General features: G+C 40.8%; 1 protein-coding gene across 1 annotated transcript in view; it reads left to right on the plus strand.

Moving 5' to 3' along the window:
* PHLPP1 (PH domain and leucine rich repeat protein phosphatase 1) overlaps positions 1 to 23,021 on the plus strand; it is a 190,808-nt gene that overhangs the window by 119,045 nt on the left and 48,742 nt on the right. Inside the window, exons 5-7 of the mRNA XM_040985088.1 lie at positions 15,928 to 16,074; positions 17,285 to 17,515; positions 22,147 to 22,349. Coding sequence (XP_040841022.1) covers positions 15,928 to 16,074; positions 17,285 to 17,515; positions 22,147 to 22,349 — 581 coding nt within the window. The remainder of the gene's footprint in view (positions 1 to 15,927; positions 16,075 to 17,284; positions 17,516 to 22,146; positions 22,350 to 23,021) is intronic.

Genomic DNA, 23,021 nt, shown 5'->3' on the forward strand with positions numbered 1-23,021 from the left:
AGAGGCATGCATCGCAAGCCATGGCTTGACCCACTGTGCCATTATTCCTGAGTGTGCCTTAAACATTTGATACATTTAAATTTTAATTTTTTAAATTTTTCGGTAATCATTTGCACTGTAGTTTCTGTAAAGAAAGAGTTGATTTCAGTCTGTTCCTTTTCTCTTTACCTTGTTTGCTTGGCTTGGAAGTCCTAGAGGGCAGGAATGAGGCTCCTTCAGAGCAGAATTCAAGTGATCATGAGTACATGGGGTTGGAAACTTGTCTTTCCATTTGGTAACATGTTCAAATATGCCTCAGCTGTGTGTAAGAATTATTTGTAGCAAGCTGTAGAAGGAAGTCAGCTGGTGGTCATTTTATTTCTCTGGGTGAAGATACAGTGTACACAATAAGATATTTCAGAAAACAGTACATCAGAAACCTTGTGGAAAGGATTAGTACGCGGACAGTGAGGGCAGGACACTGCACTGCCTTGGGAGAATGTGCCTTACTTTTCACCCTTTACTGCTTGCTGTGTGCAGCTTAGCCAGGTTCTACTTCATCCTCAGTCTGTTGGTTATTTCCAAATTGCACAAGTCCTTTTCCTTGTCTGAACTGTTATCTTTTTTATACTTACTGTATTCACCAATTAATAGTTTTTATAATAACTATTTAAAAGCTCTTGAAGTTGCCTGTGATTAATTCATTAAAAGTAGAAATGGAACTTCTGGTTTTTTTTTTTTTTATTCCTTTCCAGTGCTCCCCTGCAGTACATAGTTGTGTGTGTGTGTTTGTGTGTGTTTTAAAAACATTACATAGAATTAAGAGAGTTGATCATAAATGTTTCATAAGAAGCATCTAAAAATGCTTTGAGCTAAGTTCCCAAAGTGACTGGTGTAAGAATGATTGTAAATCAAAAAAAGAATGTAACTCAATCACATTACCTTTTATGGCACCCAAAGATTAATTTCAAGGAATTTAGGAGTGTGTGATTACTTTTAGGGGCTATGGTATAAATGAGTTTTACATCATCTGAAATAAGGTGAAGATTATTATTGTTGAATGAATTGAAGACTTGGGACAAAGAGTGATTTGATCTCTGGTTTAATATGAAATTTATTTCAGCTGAGAAGAATAGGGGAGGCAGCAAAGTGGACTTTATTGGGAGAAACAAAGTTGAGTAGAGTATGCAAGGATGTGGGTGTAATAGAATGAAAGTTATGGAGAAATGAGAAACTAATCGTGCCTGGCATTTATCAAGTACCTTTCTTCTTAGAATGCTCACATTTCCACATTTTTAATCCTCACAGAGTAGAAAACACAGTCTTATTTCCTATTCTCTTCTTTTGAGGGATATTAGCATTCCAAAGGTATAAAATTACTATTAATTATTTTCAATCAAAGTTCACAGTTTCAGTTTTTTATCAAAACACTTTAGTTTTTCCTTGCACCCCTTTTAGTAGAGAAATGATATATTTTTTTTTTTTTGAAAAATGGTAACTCTTTAGGGTATTGAAATAAAAAGTGGCATGTTGGAATGTTTCACATCTCATTTTCTCAATTTAGAGTGCAGTACTTAGGAACAATACCAGTTTTTTTTTTTTTTTTTTAATATATTCTGCTTTAAGAGTGTAAAAGTTAAAAACAAATGAATTCCTAACTACTGGAGAAAGGGTATGGCTAATGTAAAGGAAAAAAACATTTGGTACAAGTGCTGCTTAGAGAGAGATAACCTTGGGAAGGAATTTTCATACTGGGATTCTGTGAGGCTTGCCAAATGTTTAAGGAATTTCATGGAATGTATGGAATGTCCCTTTTCATCGGTTAACTATTCTGTCTGCTAACAGCAGAGCTGGGGCCTGCTTTCTCATAGAGCTGTGCTTTCACAAGCAATTCAGATCCTCTTGGGAAACTTTCCATTTCATAGGATTCCCATTTTTCTACCCTGAGCATTTGATCAAAGGAAAGGCTTATGGTGCTTAGGGCTGTCTGATTGTATAGTCTCCTTGGCTCGTTCTGCCAACCTCACTTCTCACAATAATAGCCCATTTTCTCTTTCTCTCATACACCACAGTTTGAAGAGAGGAAACAAAAGGTTTATTTATCAGCTAGGCTCTATAACATTATAGTTTTCCCTGTTGACCTCTTAGAATCGCTTACAATATTCTTTAACTCCTTCTCCCCACTTATATATAACTTGACTGTTATATTCTGCCCAGTTCCAGTCTTCTGAGCTTTAGTTGAGCTCTTTGCTGTATTCTGTAAACTTGAACCTAACAGCAAGAGTTTAGTGTTAATAGTCATGGAGTTATTTGCTCTTCTGAGTATTAATCAACCCTTCGCTCTGCGTGGCTCTTAGGCTACAACAGTGATCATAAAATCAGAGGGCTGAAGTTGTTTATTTTGCGTTGTCAGTGGTGAAGTGTTCTCATAACTCAAGAATTGAGAATATGATGACGGTCATTATTGATGACTTCTGAAATCATCCTTTGGTTGCCAGCATGAAACCCGCTGCTGGCGGTCGCAGTGCTCCTCCGTTCTAGTCGAACACGCACCTCTGACCATGGCGTTCATGCAGACAACATGTACGGGTAACTTCCAAAGACCCATGTGACTATCTCTTTTTCTTGAATGACTGTCATTTTGATGCTGCTCACTGTCCTTCTGCATAATGGAGCTTATAATGGGAGGAGTCCCTTATTATTTAATTTCCCAGGGGTGCGTGAGGATGAGGACACTAAAACTGGCAGGATGCTTGATAGTGGCCTTGGTTAAAAGTGGGACACACCCATCCCTCCCTGAAGATGTTTTTTGGGCTTAGTAATTAGCAAGAAAATCTTAGGGAAAGCTGACTTTTAAAATTTTTCTATCCCCTAATGTTAAATTTCCTGCTGGAATGTATGGTCTCACGCTTTACTCTGTGTGAATGTGCATGTCAGGGAAAGGAATCAAGGAGAGGGGATGTGTTATCTAATTTCTGTACACAAATCTGCATCCTAGGCTGGATTACTTCACTTGATTCAGAACTTTCCATGGATGAGTACCCATGCCTTCCTCTGCAGGTGCCTTGTGGTGGGCACTCTTCAGTCTCCCTTCCATCCACAGAGGTCTTTCCTCTTAGTAACCTGCCTTGCTAATGTTTCCCAAATATGCCCTGCACATCAGTGTTACCCACATAGGATTCAGGACCACCTGCCTAAGAATCGCCTGCAAGTCCAGGTCCCTCTTGTTCATCCCAGGCCTGCGGATCAGAAGTGCAGTGATGGGGCCCAAGAACGCTGTGCTGAGGTGTTCTTCCCTGGTCCCCATCTGCCTGTTCTAGTCTTGCTCACATCCCTTCAGTAAAAGTGAGTTTCCTCTTCTGTAAATACTTGTGATTTGAGTTTGTGAAGAGTGAGACTGTTCATAATGTAGGCTTCAGTGCTTTTGTGCATCGAGTATACAGAGTGACTGAGAGTGATGTTCAGTCTATAACTTCTGGATATTGCATTTTTATGTTTGTGAGTTTGTTTTTGATTCCTATTTATGTTGTGCAGTTTAGACTACTCGGGTCTAAGCATGTTTTCATGGTCATTAATCTTTGGCTTTTGCTTGAGGTGACTTTCTTTTCCTTGAGTAACTCAATACCCTTAACACAGATGCTATCTGGTTTTCATTTTATATGTTCTTAGATGACACAACTAGGCTTTTATCCAAATATGCTGTTTGGCTCTTTTCTCCTTTGCTTTAGTATGAGGAGTAAAAATCGTGATCTATTTTCCACCTTTTACTAAAGTCTTTTTACTTTCTATTTGTCCTGTTAATGTGCTAGTTAATATTAGACTGCTCTTGAATAGTTAAGTGGACTAATTATGACCAGATCTGTTGTCGAGAGTATGAAAAAATAAAGCCAGGGAAGCATTAAGAGAAGCCATCATGTAAGAGAAATATGCCTAAATGTAGTATAATGTCCTTATTGTTTATTTTGATTTTTTTCATTACCAATTTATGAGAATAATTAAAAATGGTAGATTTATGCTGCTTATGACTTATTGCTTTCAGGAAGTTAGTACAAGATCACCGTAGATCTAGCACTGCTGTCTCCCTATAACTACGCCAAGAATTTGGAGTGGTTGGTTCTCTATGTGTTGTCTTTCTAGATTCACGGGAGCCTGTCCCATACCACACATGCACAAAGGTGGGCTGTGTCTTTGTTGTGTCCATAGGGCTAACCTAGCTTAGGATCTGACATGTGGTAAATAACTGGGAAGTGCTGCTTGTTTGAATTGCTTTAAAACAAAGATTTAAGAATAAATAAGACTAAAAGTTTCTCTTTAGGGAATGCTTTCATTTGCTTTACAGAAATGGACATTGTTACTATTACAATACTAAGTGTTTTCGCTTTATTACTTTGCAGAAATAAAAACTTCTGGCTTTGCAGGTCTGTTTTGTTTTGTTGTTTTGTTTTTGACATCCGTAGCAATTATTTTCATCAAATCCTCTCTTGACTGTACATTTTTTGCTTTTACCTATGTAAAAATATACATATATTTTCTGGTTCTCTGGGAAGATGATATGGTTCATGTGCTTGTATCAAGAGTCATTTTTGCTTAGGATTTCAGTAGGGTGGTTTCTGTTTATTTTGGCTGCAGTATTGAGAAGCTTGTTGTGTCACATTAGCATCCATCTGCTGTCAAAACTCCCAGAAGATGATGGCAGATGCTTAGGGCAGGAACGAGGCTGGTGGACTGCTTGGTCCCTGGAAAGGGTGTGCAGTAAGTTCATGTAGATCCATTTCACGAGTCAGAAGGGGATGACAGGAAAAGCATTGCACCAGGAAACTGAGAAGAGATGAGAGTTCACTCTCAGGGCAGTAGAGCTGGGTGTGTGGAGAGCGGTGTGAGAGCCAAAAGGAGTTGAGTCACTCCCTGCTGGGTGGTACTCCCACGCGTTGTGCAGCAGACTCAGAGTGCAGCCACAGGCAAGTTCAGGAGTAAAGTGGGACAAAAGACAATCTTTATTTCCTTCTGCATATAGGAGAGAGAGCGCTCTTTGCCAGTTAGTTTGGTTCCTTATGTTACTACTACAACTGTACAGATTGGCCTTGTATCATGCCCAGATGGGGTAAACATAATCAGACAGCTGTAGGATTAAGTTCCAAAGTGAGTGAAGCCCCACACTAAGGGAATGAGGTTTGAGACTGTGGAGATAAGTCAGCACATTGCTGACCGGTGGCTGCCTTTCATTCCTTTACTGTTGTTTCTTATGTGCCAGGGATTTCAAAACATTCTACAGCATATTTGAACCCCTTCCCTAGATTTATCCTTTTAAAGAGAAAAGCTAATGTAGCCTTCTTGAAGCACTTTGTTGATTCAGAACCACGAGGTGGGCTCTTGGGACGAAAACCAGCATACACTTGGTTTTATAAATTGTCCTGACGAGAAGGAAACCAAAAGTATGTGTAACCTGTTTTCTCAAAGTTTTCTTCTTTGTGTATCTTGCTTGAACAGTACTAAACTTTTTGTCTTTTTTTCTCCCTTCCTGTAGTGTATAAAATTTATTTAAATTGAAATGGAAAAGGATTATTTATTAAATAAATGGTGATGCCATAGTTAGAAAAATAGTATCAGGTGAAATTAAGTTTGAAATGTGAAAAATAAAATGCATAAACATTAGCAGGACATGTAAGAGAACGTAAGTGTGTGTGTGAGAGGAGTGGTGTGAGGGGTGGTGTGAGAGGAGCTTTTCCTAATGGAAAATATTGCCTAGTGTGAGCAAATAAAAAGTTAAAATTTGTATGTGGCAAAAGTCACCATTAACTGAGAGAGGCAAAGCTCACAGGAGGTTGGAAGGGAATATTTACAACAATGCTAGCTCCTGTTCAGGGAGTACCTACACACTGGTCCGTGCAAGGCAAGCAGTGTAACTTGGAAAGTGAATGGAGTGAAAGGGTATGAATCTTTTTCACAAAAAGAGCATCCTCATTGATAAACTGAGATGATTGTCAAAATAAGAACAGCTGACAGAATGTTAACTTCAAATGCTACTCAGCACAGCATAAAGGAACCCAGCTCCCATGACTGATTGGGCATTATGAATTTCTACAGTATTTTTGTAATGTTGCGGTACGTATGATAATTTCCAGTGTACATACTCTTTGGCTCATGGATTATGCTCTTAGCAATAAAGCTCCCCAGTCCCCATTGTGTTTCAGTTGTCAGAGCTTTCCAGATTGCATCAATGTAATACAATACACGGCAGCAGGGTCTGGGAGGGAACAGCACAAGCGTCAGTCGAGTTTTTAGAGGGAGCAAATTAATATTCACTTCACTTCAGATTAGCATTGCCTTTACAGTGAGTGATCTTTGCATTTCCAAAATGTTTCAGATTTCAGAAATAATGAGGGATGAGAAAACATAAATATTGCTAATTTTGTGATGTACAAGCAGATATGTGGCCAGAATATTTCTTGTGGAATTTTAACAGTGAAAAACTGGATAATCCTGGAAGTACATCTAATGCCAGCCAGTGCAGGGATGCAATGCATTATGGTACTCCTGTACTCTGTTATGTTGCTGTCAAAGACTGAGTTGGAATTTACGTACTGACCCAAAAAGAGGTCTTGTACTAGAGAAAACAAGGTATGGGGAACAGGTGTGTGGTATAATTCTACTCTGAAAAATAGGGAGGGCACCCTGTCTCTATGCATTGTGTGCTGTGTAGAGCAAAGCTAGTTCTGGTTATCAGCTGACACTCAGGGGAATGGGGTTTGGATGGAAGTAGGAGAGATTGTTAACTTTTTCTTTAATTAAATGAAAGCAGACTTTGTTTCCCAAGCAAATATCTGAATCCTATAGAGCACTCAGGACCTGGAGACTATGTGGGTAGAGCTGTCCTAACCCCTCTAGGGATCCGAGTGTCCTTATAATGCAACACAGGCACCCGCCCCAACTAGACTTACAAGCTGGCCTCAGAACAGGGCCTTCAGTGCTTCAAGTCTAATAATTTTCAAGGTGTATTTGCATGCTTTCCCTACATGGAAAAAACAAGTTAAACAGGGCTGTTACTATCGAATGGAAATCCATTCACTTTGGGGATTTTTTTTTTTTTTTTAATAATTGAGCTGTTTGTGGTGAATAATAATTTGGGAAAACAGTAATTCTTCTCCACCAGAATCATTGACTAAAACAAGTATGATTTTCCAAGTGTCCTTTGTGATACTCATTTAGAAATATTTTTATTTGAAAGACATAGTGAGAAACAAATTGATCTTTCATCAGTTGTTTCAGGCTCCGGTCACCTGTAACAGATCAGACTGGGTCAGGAATGGTAGAGGGCGGGAGCTAGGAGCTCGGACCTGCTCTCCCAGTGTGGGTGGCAAGAACCCACCAAATACTTGAACCGTCTCCTGCTGCCTCCCAGAGGGTGACACTCTTGTTAAAATTATTTTTGAACACATTCAGAATATGTTCAAAAATAGAACTATTTCCATTATACTGTTTCCAGACTAGTTTTCCAGATGTGTCATTTATATCCTTAGTTTTTGGAAAGAAAGTTACTAATGGTTGTGATGTGTTTAAATCTAATTAGTTTTTCCAAATAGTCATCGTCCTTTTGTTTGGTTTTATTCCTTATGCTTTTAACAAAATACAGCCATTCCCTATAACATACAAGAGGATTTTTGTACTTAGCTTTTTGGTTGGACGAAAAAATGCTAAGAAGGAGAAATGATTATGTATCTTATGTTAACAAAACCAGCTCAGAAAGTAGAAATGTATGAGAATTGGGCCCAGTAACGCATATTTGTTTGCCTGTCTCTACTTTGATATTGTTAATATTAGTTGTCTTTTTCCTATGAATAAAAATGGCTCCACTGCCTTTTTCTCAGGGCACCTGTTTACTAGTAGTTGTTTGGAGGTCAGAATGAAATCGATTTATTAGGTCTTTGTAATAAAGATTGGGAAGCTGGAGCCTGGAGCAGTACCCTAGTGGCTAAAGTCCTTGCTGTTCATGCACCGGGATCCCATATGATCACCGGCTTGTATCCCAGCTGCTCCACTTCCCTTCCAGCTCCCTGCTTGTGGCTTGGGAGAGCAGTAGAGGAGAGCACAAAGCTTTGGGACCCTGTACCTACGTGGGTGACCCAGGCTCCTGGGCTCCAGACTCCTGGCTTTGGACAAACTCAGCTTCAGCTGTCGCAGCCACTTGGGGAGTGAACCAGCGGATGGAAAATCTTTCTCTGTCTCTCCTTCTCTCTAAAAATCTGATTCTCTAATAAAAATAAATAAAATCTTTTTTTTTAAGATTGGGAAACTGGAGGTGATAATTTATGATTAAGAAATTAAACACTTCGCTTTTGTAGTTAACTAATTTGTTGATTTGAATAACTTGGATGATTATACTTTAAGGCTTAATAATTGAGGAGAAAATCCATTGAAACAACAACACATGGTTTACTCTTGTCTAGATGAAAGGGAAAGCTAGAAAGGCACAGAGACAAAACCTAATGATCACCTGGCTCCAACAGCAGCTCTTTGAAGGTGTGAGCTATTTTTGCTTTCCTGTTAATGAGTTACAGTGGACAAGGTGAAAACCTTGATAGTTTGCACCTGTCGATAAATCAGCACCTGTTGTGTCTAGAGACAGTATCTCTAACTGTACCTCTGTCTTAAGTGTAGGAGATGCGAATTGAAAGGAATGTCATCAGTTTGGCAGAGGGAGATACTGATTGCATTTTGCCGTCCTTTCCCTGTCCTTGCTTTTCGATTTCTCAGGTCAGGGCCCATCCTTGGCAGATAGTCATACAGGTTGTGATAAGGAGCTTAGGATACCTGGTGGGGAAGGGACTTTGAGGTCCTTTTGCAAGAAAACTACAGTCTCTCTCTTTGTAAGTTATCAGTGTATGCAGTTGGTTACACTTTCCTGTGACAGTATTAAAAGAAGTAAATGTGTACGTCAGAGCTTTGCAGTAGGTCAGACCTGAGCCTGCAGTCCCGCAGCGCCTACTGCCTGCGGCTTTCTGTGACGCTGTCTTACTGGCTCCTTTGGCTTCGTTTTGATGATTAACCCTCCTGTTTATTAGGCTGTGCATCAATGTTAACTTGGTTTCTGAAGTCAGTCTTTTCAGATTGCTTCGTAGTTGGCTTCTATTGGTTTGAATGTCATTGTCCCCCTTTGGTGATCATCTTGCTGTTGATAGGGAAACATGAGAGTGAAAGATAGTGTTTTTCATTTAACTAAAGAAATTAAGCAAGGCTCCTATTTGTGCAGTAAAGTATTTCGCTTAACTGAGTAAATTTGTAAAATTACATCTCGAAGTGTAGTGACTAAGGAAAAATCAATTTAAAACTAAAAATGAACAGTGATACACTTACATGGTGTACTGTTGTCTAAATTAAAATGGAAGTTAGACAAACACAGGAGCGAAGCTGATGCTGGCTATTCTGGGGCCGACCTTTCACCTCTGGCTCAGAATAGGCAGCAGCAGGTTTTGATTTATGTGAAGTGAAAGTCTTAATACAATATAATAGAAAAACAGCATAGATGAGAAGGAGTAGTGGTATTGAAAGGCAATATTTCAAGGTTGTATGGAGTGGTCACACGATTTTTTGAGCTTTTTAATATTATCTTTGGAAATGAAAGAAAATGACTTTAGTTTTTGGTAGTCCATGTGAAAGAATGCCATTTGGATGGCTATAGCAAGTTAGCTGAGACTGTCAGTTCATCAGCAACAGAGATTTGTTCCTCACAGGTCCAGATGGTGAGTTGACGATCAGGTGCCAACAGGTTTGTTGTCTGTTGAGGGCTTGCTCTCTGCTTTTACAGGAGTGCGTCCTTGATCTGTTCTCACGTGAGCGGTGCTCCCTTCCTGCTCTTGGACCAGGACCTTAACGCCATTATTCATCATCCCCTGGAGGCCCCAGCCCTTACTCCCATCACACTTCTTTCAAGATAGATTTTGAGTGGACAGGTCCCTCCCTCCAGTTTAACTAAGCCTTGGATTTCTGTGTGTGTGTATGTGTATGTATACACAAGTATAACAAGAGATGTTAAAAAAAAAAAGCCAAAATCACCCCCACAAGTTTCTTGTCCTAAAACATGAAATAGACTCATTCGTTATTATTACTCAGTTGACCACTCTAGTTATTGTAATTTCCATTAAGATAATTTTTACTGATTTTGAATTCTGTAATGCTGATTATCATTTTACCTGTATTAAACATGTATATGGAAATTTCTATAGCCTGAATAAATATAGTGGTAAAATGGAAGGTTATAGCATGACAGAAATGAAATATTAAAAGAATTTGAAATGTTTTGCCAAATACATTTTTTCCAAGCCAACAGTTAGTTGGTCTTATTTTAGAATCTAAGTGTATACACATTTGATAATTTATTTGGCTCGCATATTAGCATGACAGAGCTGTAAGTCACACTTTTTATAGAGATGGAGATTTCAAACCCTTTCTTATATAATAGTTTGCAGGCACCTTGCTCTCCCCTTTCATTCTCTTTGCCTGAAGCTTTCCCATTGGGTTTCTTGTCTCTCAGAACTTAAACACTGCCTCTGAATATCTGCTTCACCATTTCAAATACCAGAACAAAATGGACTTTCCCTGCCTCTTTCTCTAAAGGGCTTTTTGAACCTTTAAATGCCATTAATCTGATGGCTTTCTGGATCTGAAGAAAAAGCCAAATGCTAAAAGTTTCTAAAACCCTCAAGTTTTAGTGTTGGTGGATGTGTTCTGAATCAACAACTTGCTTGTGACCCAGGCTTTTCAAATCTAGCTGTTAAGGACCATATCCAATATCAGAATGCCTTGAGTTTGATTCTGAAGAATAGCTTCTGGCTCCAGCTTCCTGCCAGTGCAGGCCCTGAGAGGCAGTGGCGATGGCTCAGGTGTTTTTGCCCACTCCTGGAGGGGTTCTGAATTGAGTACCTGCGCTGGCCCAGCTGCTGTCAGTATTTGAAGAGTGAAATAGCAAACGAGGGCTCTCTTGTGCTCTTTTTCTTTCTTAGAAAACCAAAAGTTTTTTGTTTGTTTGTTTGTTTGTTTTTAATGTGGATTCTCAGAAACAATTCATGCTTTTGTCTGAAGAACAAGTTGGGTGAGCATTCTGCTCTCTCAGGGGGGTTTGGAGTATTGGTCGATTAGGGAAGAACGCAAGGGAGCAGGGAAAGTGGTGAGCAGTGAGAAGTCAATGATACTTGTAAATGAGCTCATGAGATTTACAGGTGTAGGGTGAGACTCTATTTGAAGACTCACCTCTGTATATTCAGATGTTTAAGTGATGATAATTGGTTCTCAAGCTCTTCAGTGCATTCATTACCTCTACTTGTACTGATTCAGGTTTAGACCCTCCAACCCCTTAGGGCTTCATATTAAGTATGGCAGGCTGGGAAGACATGAGCCAGTGACGTAGTTCTCTTTTCCCATTCCAGTTCCATTCCTCACCTTACTGGAAAATGGACATTGCAGCTCACACAGCCCAAATCCTTCCTGCCTTAGAGCCCATAGGTCACACACATGAGAGAGGTTGCAGCCAGGGAAAAGGCTCATGTAAGTTCTGAAAAGGTTGATGTTATTCATATAGGGAATTCCAAAGTTCTACTCACTCCTCATATGGAAAGAACACTTATTTTAAAATTTTTATTAATATAAAGAGAATAGCTTTTATGTATTTCATAGATGCGGTTTTAAGAAGATTATTATACTATTTCCCTCCTTCTTTCTCTGCCTCCCTCAATCCCCTTCCTTCCCTGTTTTCTTTAACATTTGAAAAAATAGTGTCAATTCATTCTATAATCACATGATTAGTGCACCACTAACCATGGTATTCAGTAAAAAAAAAAAAATATAAAGAACACACTTCCAAAAAAGCATGGACATGGGCAAAAAAAAAAAAAAAAAAAAAAAGAGAGAGAGAGAAAGAAACAAATCACCAAGTGTCCATTGTGTTTTTATATATTTTGGTATTCTATATTAACCTACTACATGCAAGAGAAAACAGAATGTTTTTCTTTTGGGGATTAGTTTATTTCACCAAGCATAATGTTTCCATTTCCAACAAAATGTATCTATTTTGTTGTTAAAGACCGGATTGCATTTTTTTTAATGTCTGAGTAGTATTCTGTAGTGTGTATATACCACATTTTCTTTATCTAGTCATGAGTTGGTGTACATATGGGATGGCTCCATATCATAGCTATTGTGTATTGAGCTGTTATAAACATGGGAATATAATTGCCTATTTCATATGTTTGAAACGCACCAGACCATGAAATTCTAGCTTGTGCTTTAGGTTGTAGATAATTAGAACAGAGGATAAATATTGTTTCTCTTAATAAGGTCTAATGAATCCAAGTGAAATATAAAACAGACCACTTAAAATTATTATTCATATTTAGCAGTGTTTTTCATTGCATTTATTATTGTTAATTTGTAGTACTGTTGGGTCTGCACTCAGCCATCCAAGAAGACAGCTGTTACAAAAAAATCAAAGTTTAGACTCTTAGTCTTTCAGATAGGTGTGTCGTCAGCTTTCTGTTCAGGATAAAATTTTTTCTTTTAGAATGTTTTTATTATGAAACACATAATTTAATCTTTAAAATATTTTTAAATTTTTTACCTAGTTGAAAGGGATGCACACCCATGTGTGGGCCTCTAATTAGGGTGGGGCAAATTTTTCAATTATATTTTTCCCCTATGTCCACAGGAGGATTAGGGGAGAGGGCCCACTCCTTGCTGTCAAACTACAGCAGCACCCAGGCATGAGGGAACAGTCATTTGCTGACACCTTAGAGACCCGAGTAGGGAAGTCATTCTGAGGATGTTACTTGAGTGATTTTGATAATTCTAGGACACCGTCGGTTTCATTGTTCCAGGGTTGAGAACGTCTTTCCAAGGTCTATTGGCTAACCAAGTCCACCTTAGTGAATCCACAAGTCCAGGAACACGTTACAAAGCTTGGACAGGAAAGTGGTCCATCCTGTTCTGCTTTCCATCCTCTGGCTGTCATGTCCTCTGTGTGCATCTGGACATGTTTGTCCACTGCGCAAACATCAGCTACTGAGGAGCCCCAGTCCCAACACATGCACTCCAAGGTCGGATATATATTGTGATTTTCCCTGTGGCCCAGGATTGAGTCCACTGATCTAGTTGGGGAGTTTCTTATGAAACTTCTCTTGGGGTGACCTCCAAATTGACTCGTGTGTGCTAGCCAGGGTAGGGTCAGGTCCAGTCTGTTACCTGTACCAGCCTATGCACATACAGGTGGATGCAGCTGCCTGGTTAAGTTTACCCCCAGCACCATCCCTCATGTGAACTGATAAGTGCTACAACCTGACCCAGCCCAGTCTACCACAGGCCAGTTTTTCACACATACCAGTAGGTTCCATAGCCTAGATAGATGACTCCCACCAGGCCCATCCCCAGTTCAGGTTTTTTGCATGTGCCAGCATGTGCTGCAACCTAGCCCAATCTGCATCCCATCTAACTCTCGTGCACACCTATGGGTGCTGCACCTTAGTTCAGTCTTACCAACCCCCAGACCTAGCCCACACATGTGCCAGCAGGTGCTGCCACCTTGATCAGCCCAGCTTGCCTCCATCCCCAGCTCTCATGCTCACCAGCAGGAACTGCAGCCTTTGAGAGGACTGTCCACAGTTACCCTACCAGGCCTGCTTCCATCCCCAGATTTTGACCAGCCTAGTGAAACTCACACCCAGTCCTGGTACTTGGCCAGTGGGTGCAGCTGCCTAGCCAGCTGACCCACACCCATTTTGCCTGCAACAACCTAGGCCTGCCCCAAGGCCCAGTCCAAATGCCAGTTAATGGGTGCTGTAGCCCTGCCCAGATCAGTCCACCCAAGCCCCAGCTCTGATGCTCACCAGTGGAAACAGTGGCCCAGCAGGGGAGTCCCAGAGATCCTAGGCCCACTCCCAATGCTGGATCTTGCACATGCCAGTGGGTACTGCAGCCCAGTCTGAGATAGCCCACCCGCAGTCTCAGCATTCAGCAGCAATTGCTACAGCCTGGCTTAGCCCGGCCCACTCCCAGCCCTTGCACTCATGTGAACTGGAGGGTGTTGTGGTCCAACCAGGCCTGCATCCCATCCTGGCTTTCACTCATGCCAGTGTGTGCTATAGACTGGCCTAACCTGGCTCACCTCCAGACCCAAACCATATATGTGCTGACAGGTGCTGCAGCCTGACCTGACCTGCCCCCAGTCCTGGCTCTCATGCTCACCATCAGGAGCTGCATCCGAGTGGGGATGTTCTTCAAGACCTCATACCAAGCCTGACCACAACCCCGATCTCTCAAGTGCCAGCAGGTGCTGTGTCCCAGCCCGACATGATGGGTCTGCTGTGCTGGCATTCCCCAGCAGGTACTGTGGCTAGCCTGAATACCCTGCACCAATTTCAGCTCTCACTAGTTGGTGCTACAATCTAACCCAGTCTGGCCTACTCCCCAACCAAACACTCATATGATGACATGGTAGATGTTACAGCCTAGTGCAACCTGTCCCACACCCATTCTGTCTCGTAAGCACCAGCTGAGCCTAGCCGAGTCTAGTGTAAAGCTTAGCACCTTTTATTGCAGAACTTATCAAGTAAGTCACATGATGTTTTTAACCTGCTGATTGGAATGAGTCAAATATATTTTTAGAATATGTTATCAGTCTTAGGAAGAGACCACACTTCAGCAGTTTTTAAAAAACAGCATAACGGGGATGGCACAGTGGTGTAGCAGGCTAATTCTTCATCTGCTGCACTGGTTTCCTGTGTGGGCATGGGTTCATGTCCCAGATGCGCCCCTTCTGATCCCTCTCCCTACTTATGGCCTGGGAAAACAGCAGAGGAAAGCTCAATTCCTTGAGCCCTCATATCCACATGGGAGATCCAGTCTAGCTCCTGTATTTGGATCCACTCAGCTCCAGCTGTTGCAGTCATTCAGAAAGTGAATGAACAGATGGAAGATCTTTCTCTCTGTCTCTTCTCTGTAAATTCTGCCTTTCAAGTAAAAATAAATAAACCTTGAGAAAAAGCATAATACAATAATTGCTGTGATTTTCATCTCATAGAAATAGTGTGAAGTTGGGCAAAGCAATAAAAATTAAAGAGCTCATTTAATTGCTTTAGTTGCTTGAGTAATTAAGAAAATGAAAACAAATGTAAGAAAATAGAGTCAGATGAACTGCTGGTTTGGGGGTAAAGACAATAGGTTTATTTTGGGTTAGAAATGTGAGATAGCTCAGGACAAGAAGGAGGCATGTGATAGGACTCAAAGCTAGATAAGATTACCAAGGATGATGGTGCAATCGATAAAGTATCTGTCAGAAGTGCTTCATTTTGGGGTTGGAAATAAGGAATGAAATAAAAGAAAGCGATGTATGAAAAGAGGGGAAGAGAGATCTGAGAATAGACCGTACCAGGTGAGGAAAGTCGTGGTAAAGTGAGGAAAAGTGCATGGCCACCAATATCAGATTGAAGGATGATGATTGGTCCTTACGTCCTGGTTATCTTAGACAGTGTGTTGTTTTGGAAATTTGGTAAATTAACTTCATCCCTTCTAGGTTTGAGAGAAATCGAGAGCTCTTCATTTTTCTGGTGTAACAGTTCAGAATTTGGTGTCCTGTTCCAGCTGCTCTCTGTCCTCCACTGATACCATTTACATGTGTGTGTTACGCTAACCCAGGCACAGCTGAAATCTGATTGTAGCACAAGTTACCTCTTCAAATACTCAGCCTTGTGTTAGAGTGAACAATCTGTTTCTTTTTAATATAAACTTCACCTGTTAGATACAACACTGGACTATAGCTCTTCTGACCCCTTAAACTCTGAAGGATCCCCTTCTCCTTCTGTAGTATCTGGAGGTCAGACTAAATTGTTTCTTAAGGCTATTTCATAATTATTTGATCAAATGCTTCTGTAACATTTGCTTATTCTTTTGTTTTCTTTTATTAAATAGGTTCACCAAGTTGAAGAGTCTTAACCTTTCCAATAATCATTTAGGAGACTTCCCATTAGCAGTCTGCAGTATTCCAAGCTTGGCCGAGCTGAATGTGTCCTGCAATGCCCTGCGAGCAGTCCCAGCAGCCGTCGGAGCTATGCACAAGTCAGTACTTTTTTTTTTTAAAGATTTATTTTTATTATTTTTTCATTGGAAAGGCGGATATACAGAGAGGAGAGACAGAGAGGAAGATCTTCCGTCCGATGATTCACTCCCCAAGTGAGCGCAACGGCCGATACTATGCCGATCCGAAGCCAGGAGCCTCTTCCGGGTCTCCCACGCGGGTGCAGGGTCCCAAAGCTTTGGGCCGTCCTCGACTGCTTTCCCAGGCCACAAGCAGGGAGCTGGAAGGGAAGCAGGGCTGCCGGGATTAGAACCGGTGCTCATATGGGATCCCGGGCATGCAAGGCGAGGACCTTTAACCACTTGCGCCACCACGCCGGGCCCACAAGTCAGTACTTTAAACCCCACTGCAGGGAATCTGGGAAACTCCAGGAAACTGCATCAAGTTGTAGCACATGAGATTAGTTAACTTGGTCCCAGATCAGGATTTGAAGCAACACATTCCTTTGTTGGAATTTATGGAATATGTTTGTTTAGAGCTAGAAATTTCTACAGATGGGCAAGTCTAACAAGGATTTCTTTCTCGTTTTCTGAGTTATATTGAATTCTGAGACATGGAAAAGGAATAACAATGGAAGATGAGTATTTGGGATGGTTCACAATGCATTTCCCATTTGTGCTTGTGCATGTTGGAAGAGTTGATCATAATTTTTTTTAAAGATTTATTTATAACATAGTAATAAGTTTTGAAAGTCAGAGTCACACAGATAGCTGGAGAGACTAAGAAATTTTCCATCCCCGGCTTCACTCCCTAGGTGGCTACAATGGCCATCCCTGAGCCAAAGTCAGAAGCTAAGGGATTCATCCAGATCTCCCATGTGGAGATCTTCCAAATAGCTGTACCATCTTCTGCTTTCCCAGACCATTAGCAGGGAGCTAGATTAGAAGTGGGACAGATATAGGACAGGAACCCAGGCCCAATGGGATGCTGTCCTTTTAGGCAGTGACTATATCTGTTGGACCACAGCCATAACCCTGGCCTCATTGGTTATAATTTCTGTTTTTAATGAAAGATGAAGATGCATATGTCTGAACTTTTCTCTCTGGTTCACTCTGGTCTCCAGTCATACCATTTTGTGTTTGGTGAAGAGTGATGTATTTTCTGATATAATCTGTAGGTATAGAGCTTGTCTGTTGATAAAAATGTCAAGTTTGCACATTGGCTTTGTAATTCTTATGTTTTCTTTTGTAGCTTGCAGACATTTTTATTGGATGGAAACTTTCTCCAGTCCCTTCCTGCTGAATTGGAAAACATGCACCAGCTTAGTTATCTTGGTCTCTCCTTCAATGAGTTTACTGACATTCCAGAGGTATTGGAGAAGCTGGCTGCTGTGGATAAACTGTGTATGTCTGGAAACTGTCTGGAGACCCTGAGGCTACAGGCTTTAAGAAGAATGCCTCACATTAAGCATGTGGATCTCAGGTAACCATTTTGAGTGATTTTCTGTAGGTAGTAGATAGTAGATTTTTGGTGAGATAAGCCATGATTAACTGCCTAATTAGTTGAATTAGGGCCCATTTTTCTATTTTCTGCCCAAAAGAATAATGGTTGATGGTAGCATTTGCACATAGCTACAACTTGTGTTTAAAAAATTCTCATTCGTAAATGACTGTATCTCTAAAGGTCTTAACTTTATCTTGCAAATCTGAATCCAGGTTTAATTTGTACGAATAGACAGAACCATTGAGTCACAGAGCTATTTACAGTGAGTGAAAACACGTCATTGGAAGCAAAGTGGCTATTTTTTTTCTCATGGTTAGTTCTTCCTTTTGTTTGCTTATCTGAGGCATTTGACATCATTGAGGATTTCCTCTTCCTCAGTTGTTTTTCCCTTATTTGGCTTCCTTGATATGTAGCATTTCCATTAAGGAAATTAATGTAACTTATTTAATTTCCCATTTCTCCGTTCAGTGGCTATGCCCCTAGTTTTTTCCGTTCTTTACCTATAACTGTGTTAGACAGAGGTTATTAAGAGCAGATCTGCATCTTGAATCTGTCACACTGAGCCCTTCCTGGCGTTGGCTAGCCCACCCCTTACTGCATGGTGGATGCCCATGAGCATCCCTTGGCAAGTAAGGCCTGGTTTTTGGTTGCTTAGGTGTGAAGACCCAGTTCATGAAGAAGATATTCTAAATTTATCTATCAGAAGGGAACACAAGAGCCTCTCTCAGGCTTGAGTTCTTCTAATGCAACATACAGATTTTAGGCTTTAATACTAATTTGCCCAAGCAATTCCCCCATTAGCCAGGGGTCGATGTCTTTGTAATAACCTCACAAATATTTCCTTTAAGCTTTTGAGTTCAGAAGGGAAAAATCTGGTTAGATTGGCATATAATTCTGCCTGAATAGCTGGTAGGATAATTTAAGGGGAGTTTTGCTTAGTTTTTCTAAGTGAGAACTTCTTTCCAGTGGAAGTGTTGCATCATATTAAGACAGACCATTTTGTTTTAGTCTTTCTTCATCACATGGATGTTCCTTGAGTCTAATGTTATTTCTTTTATAGCATTAATCTTTCCTCCTCTTCTCCTCTCTAGTTCTTTTACTAGTTCTTCCCTTTTGTCTGCTGGCTAGGCCATGTGCTCTTGTGCAGCCTCTTAGGAAGGAACATCCTGCTCCACTTTCAGGTCTCTAGTTGGTGGTTTGAGCCAGTAGCCAGCAAGTCCCTCGTGGATGTGGCTGTGTCTCAGAGCTGCTCAAGTGTAGTCGTGTAACCTGTGCTGCCAAGCCAGGTATTGCTGCAGCTCCTTGAGACAAGCAATTTAGAAATGTGTAGTGGTCTGACGTTGCTGCAACACCCAAGTGTGTTATGAGTAGATGCAGCTCATTTTACAAGGAATCTGTGGGTGCTCACTGTGTGCAATAGGACACCACAGCAATCTGCAGTGAATTAGGAGCTGGTATTGTGGCACAGTATGTGAACACCACAGCCTGTGATGCAAACATCCCATAGTTCATGTCCAGGCTACTGCTGATATAGCTCTTGGTTTTGGCCTGACCCAGGGCTGGCCATTGCCACCTTCTGAGAGCTTAAGTGAAAAATGTGTCTGTCTGCATGTGTGTGAGTGTGTGTCCTCCATCCCTTCCTCTCTCCCTTTCTATAAAACTTTGGCTTTCAAAATAAATAAATCTTTTTCTTTTTAAAAAAAAAATTATTTATTTATTGGAAAGTCAGATATACAAAGAGGAGGAGAGACAGAGAAGAAGATCTTCCATCCGATAATTCACTCCCCAAGTGAGCGCAACAGCCAATGCTATGCTGATCCGAAGCCAGGAGCCAGGAACTTCCTCTGGGTATCCCACACGGGTGCAAGGTCCCAAAGCTCTGGGCCATCCTCGACTGCTTTCCCAGGCCACAAGCAGGGAACTGGATGGGAAGTGGGGCTGCCGGGACTAGAACTGGCGCCCACATGGGATCCCGGTGCGCTCAAGGCGAGGATTTTAGCCGCTAGGCCACGCAGCCGGGCCCAATGACTCTTTTTCTTAACAGGGACAAAAGGGCCTTCTACCAGAGATAATTTGCACATTGCTCTGATTTTTCCTTGCACAACATTCCTACTGCTGTCACTAAAACTTAAAGCACAGCGTTTGATAAATATTTATTTACTAGCCTGCTTTCTAACCAGGTTATCCCTGTTCTTACAGACACTGGACTCCTGAGAAAGCTGTGCCCCAGGCACGAGCTGCAGTCCTCCCTCCAGCCGAGCCCATTGTGCTGCCTTCTCTGTATTATAAATATCGTTTCTTGCACTATTGCTTGTAGCCCTTATATCTTACATTTTAAGCATTTGAGGCTATTCACTCATCTTTGAAACTTGTTAGCAAAATTGTTTTATTTCTGTCATTGCCACCAAAGCTACAGATCATCACACTTACCACAACCACTCACACTCTACCAAGTATCAGCACATGTATTATGCATGTCATCTGCTCAACTACTCCGTATGTCAAGGGAGGCATTAGCCTCATGTTGTACCTTAGAATTAGACTCACTAGCAACTCTATGCAGAACAAGGAGCAGCCAAGTGAGGCTAGAATATCGTGCTCCTTTATACTGCCCTTCTGCACATGGGAATTACCATGAAGTATTTATGGAATAAACAAAAAAGCAGTATTAGCCCAGGGAATTACTGAAAGGAAGTTTTAGTTATATTTTACCTCTTAAAAGTATATCCTAAATCAATGTGTTACTATGTGATACTAAAAGCTTTTGGTAGTTGAATTACAGTAAGAGTTGCCAATGTAAGCTAAATAGTGGGAATGTTAATTTTCCTTTCATCATAGATTTTTCTTTTGTCTCATTAAACCAACACTTACTGTGGTGGTAACATTTGTACTCTCGTGGCTGGTCTGAAATCAAGACAATACTGACATTATGAAGGTTGTATTAAGGGTAGTTTTCATAAAACATGGAACATTTTTTTGTAAGAATTATTTTTATTGCAAAGTCAGATATACAGACAGAAGGAGAAACAAAGAGGAAGATCTTCTGTCTGATGATTCACTCTCTAAGTGACCGCAATGGCTGGTGCTGCACTGATCTGAAGCCAGGAGCCAGAAACTTCCTCCAGGTCTCCCACGCAGGTGCAGGGTCCCAAGGCTTTGGGCCATCCTTGACTGCATTCCCAGGCCACAGGCAGGAAGCTGGATGGGAAGCAGGGCTGCTGGGATTAGAACTGGTACCCATATGGGATCCCAGCGCATGCAAGGTGAGGACTTTTAGCTGCTAGGCCACTGTGCTGGGCCCAACATGGAACATTTTTTTCAATTCCTACAGTCTGTTTTATCCAACGTGATAGTTGTTTGTCTTTTTTATTCTGTGTACAGACTCTAATAATCTAGTGAGCATTTGGCAATTGGCAAGTTGCTGGATTGAAGCCAGCTTCTAAATCTTACAACCTGTAATAGAAAAAAGGGAAGGAGCTAGCAGCACCGCCTGGAGACATTTGAATAGGCCATATGCTGTGTTCACAAGTTGACAAATCCCAACTCTTTGCTGTCGCTCATCCTCGTGTTGGCAGTAGCTTTATAATATTGCTGTTAATCAGTTGAGTTACCATAGTTTTATTTTAATTCTTTGTAAGGGTATAAACTCACTGTAGAGAATCTTTGGCTTTTTTCTAAACTCCAATCTTAAGATTAGTGTTTTTCCAACCAGGAGCTTGATCTTGGCACTTGACTGACTTTGTTATGAGATGTATTTGAAGACATTTGTCGTTGTTTGTTTTTGGAGAAGTTAGGCATAGCTTAACTGGGAGCTGAGATTTTTATGTATTTTCTCCTCTTTGATGCTAAACGTATTTTTCTTAACATTGGTTCCCAGTCACTGTCACTACCTCCTTATGTTCCAATAGCTCTTTCCAGCGACTTGGCAGGAGTTTGGTCAGCCTTTCTGCAGAAGAGTGGACCCCATCCTTGTCCTTTTTATCGTTTCTCAGTGAACCCAAGATACCAAGTTTCAATATTTTCTACACTTTGCTCTTTCCAATAGGTAGAGGTAGCTTTGATAATTGATTCAGATCCGTAGTAGTTGAGAATCCCTGCACTCTGCCACTCCCATTAGTTATGCAATTTTAATTTGTTTTTTCTTCCCTGTTCCTTTTATATTACATTATTGCTCATCTGCCTGCTTGCTCATCTTCTTGCCTTTCTTAAACAGTCTTGTTATTTATAATGCAATTAGTAAGTCTGGATTTCGCTTTCTTTGTTCTGTCCTGTATGTTATCAGTACTTTGGCTAATTCTTTGGAAATGAATGCCTAGCGGGGTTTTTTTCCCTCTTTTGAAATGAATTGAGGTAAAATCAAAGTGTTTGTTCATTTCCTAGCCCTAGTGGTCTAAAAAACTGTTTTTCAGAATGTGTGATGAGGGTAGAGACTCCTTGGAATTAGAGCTGACGTAGCTACCCTCGGGCCAGTGAGGCCAGGCTGGAGGTTAACCTTGGAGAACCGAGCAGAGATGGGGGTCCTTACTGGGTGCCCACCATAGTCACGTGTGGACATTTTTTGATGGCATTGCAGTTAATTACAGTCTTCATTTGTTTTCTTTACTCTCAAGATTGAACACAATTCAGAAGATAATAGCAGATGGAGTGGACTTTCTCCAGCATATTACTCAGCTTGACCTCCGGGACAATAAGCTGCGTGAGCTAGATGCCATGATTTTCAACAACATTGAAGTTTTGCACTGTGAAAGGAATCAGTTGGCGACATTAAACGTTTGTGGCTATTTCCTGAAAGCACTGTATGCCTCTTCTAATGGTACGTAAAGAGACCCCATCGGAGCGTCTTTTGGTCCCAAGATCTTACTCAGCACCATAGTCTCTGCCCTTCTGATTTTTCTCTCTTCATTTGTCACTAAAGTTAGTGTTAAATTTTGCTAAGCTAGAAGTCATATGCAAAAAATACTGATATGGTATTTAAAGAATCCAAAAAGGAAAATTTTGCAGTTCCTACCTTTTTAAAAAAAAAATAGATTTTGTCTTTAAGTCACGCCCAATTTAGATTTTCCCTTGTTAATTGAAGGGTGGAGGAGAAATGAACTGTTTCTTGGGCTACATTGTTAAGACAGGAAATTTGGTAAGTTTGATTGAGTACAGGAGTGAAAGATAGTCCCACTGTGGATTCCAGTTCAATATTCCACCCACAAAGGATTCACCTTAAGATAGCCTGACTTTTGTATCTACAAAGACACGTAAAGCAGACATCTTAATTATTTAATAAAATTTGTTCTTCAGAATTTAAAAATCATAACAAGTGCAACAATGAATGGTTTCTGTGGACATAAGCTTCCTAAGGAAGATGACAGTCCCATACAATCGCAAACAAATGAAAACAAGTATTCACTACTGCACATTGAAGCTGTGTTTACCAGGCTCTTGTTTGATGCATAGTGTAGCCCACAAGTGCGGAAAGGGGGTTGCAGTTTGTTTT

This window comes from Ochotona curzoniae, unplaced genomic scaffold (genome assembly GCF_017591425.1).
Source record: "Ochotona curzoniae isolate NIBS_2020 unplaced genomic scaffold, NIBS_Ocur_1.0 contig_43, whole genome shotgun sequence".
In the NCBI taxonomy this organism is placed as follows: Eukaryota; Metazoa; Chordata; class Mammalia; order Lagomorpha; family Ochotonidae; genus Ochotona; species Ochotona curzoniae.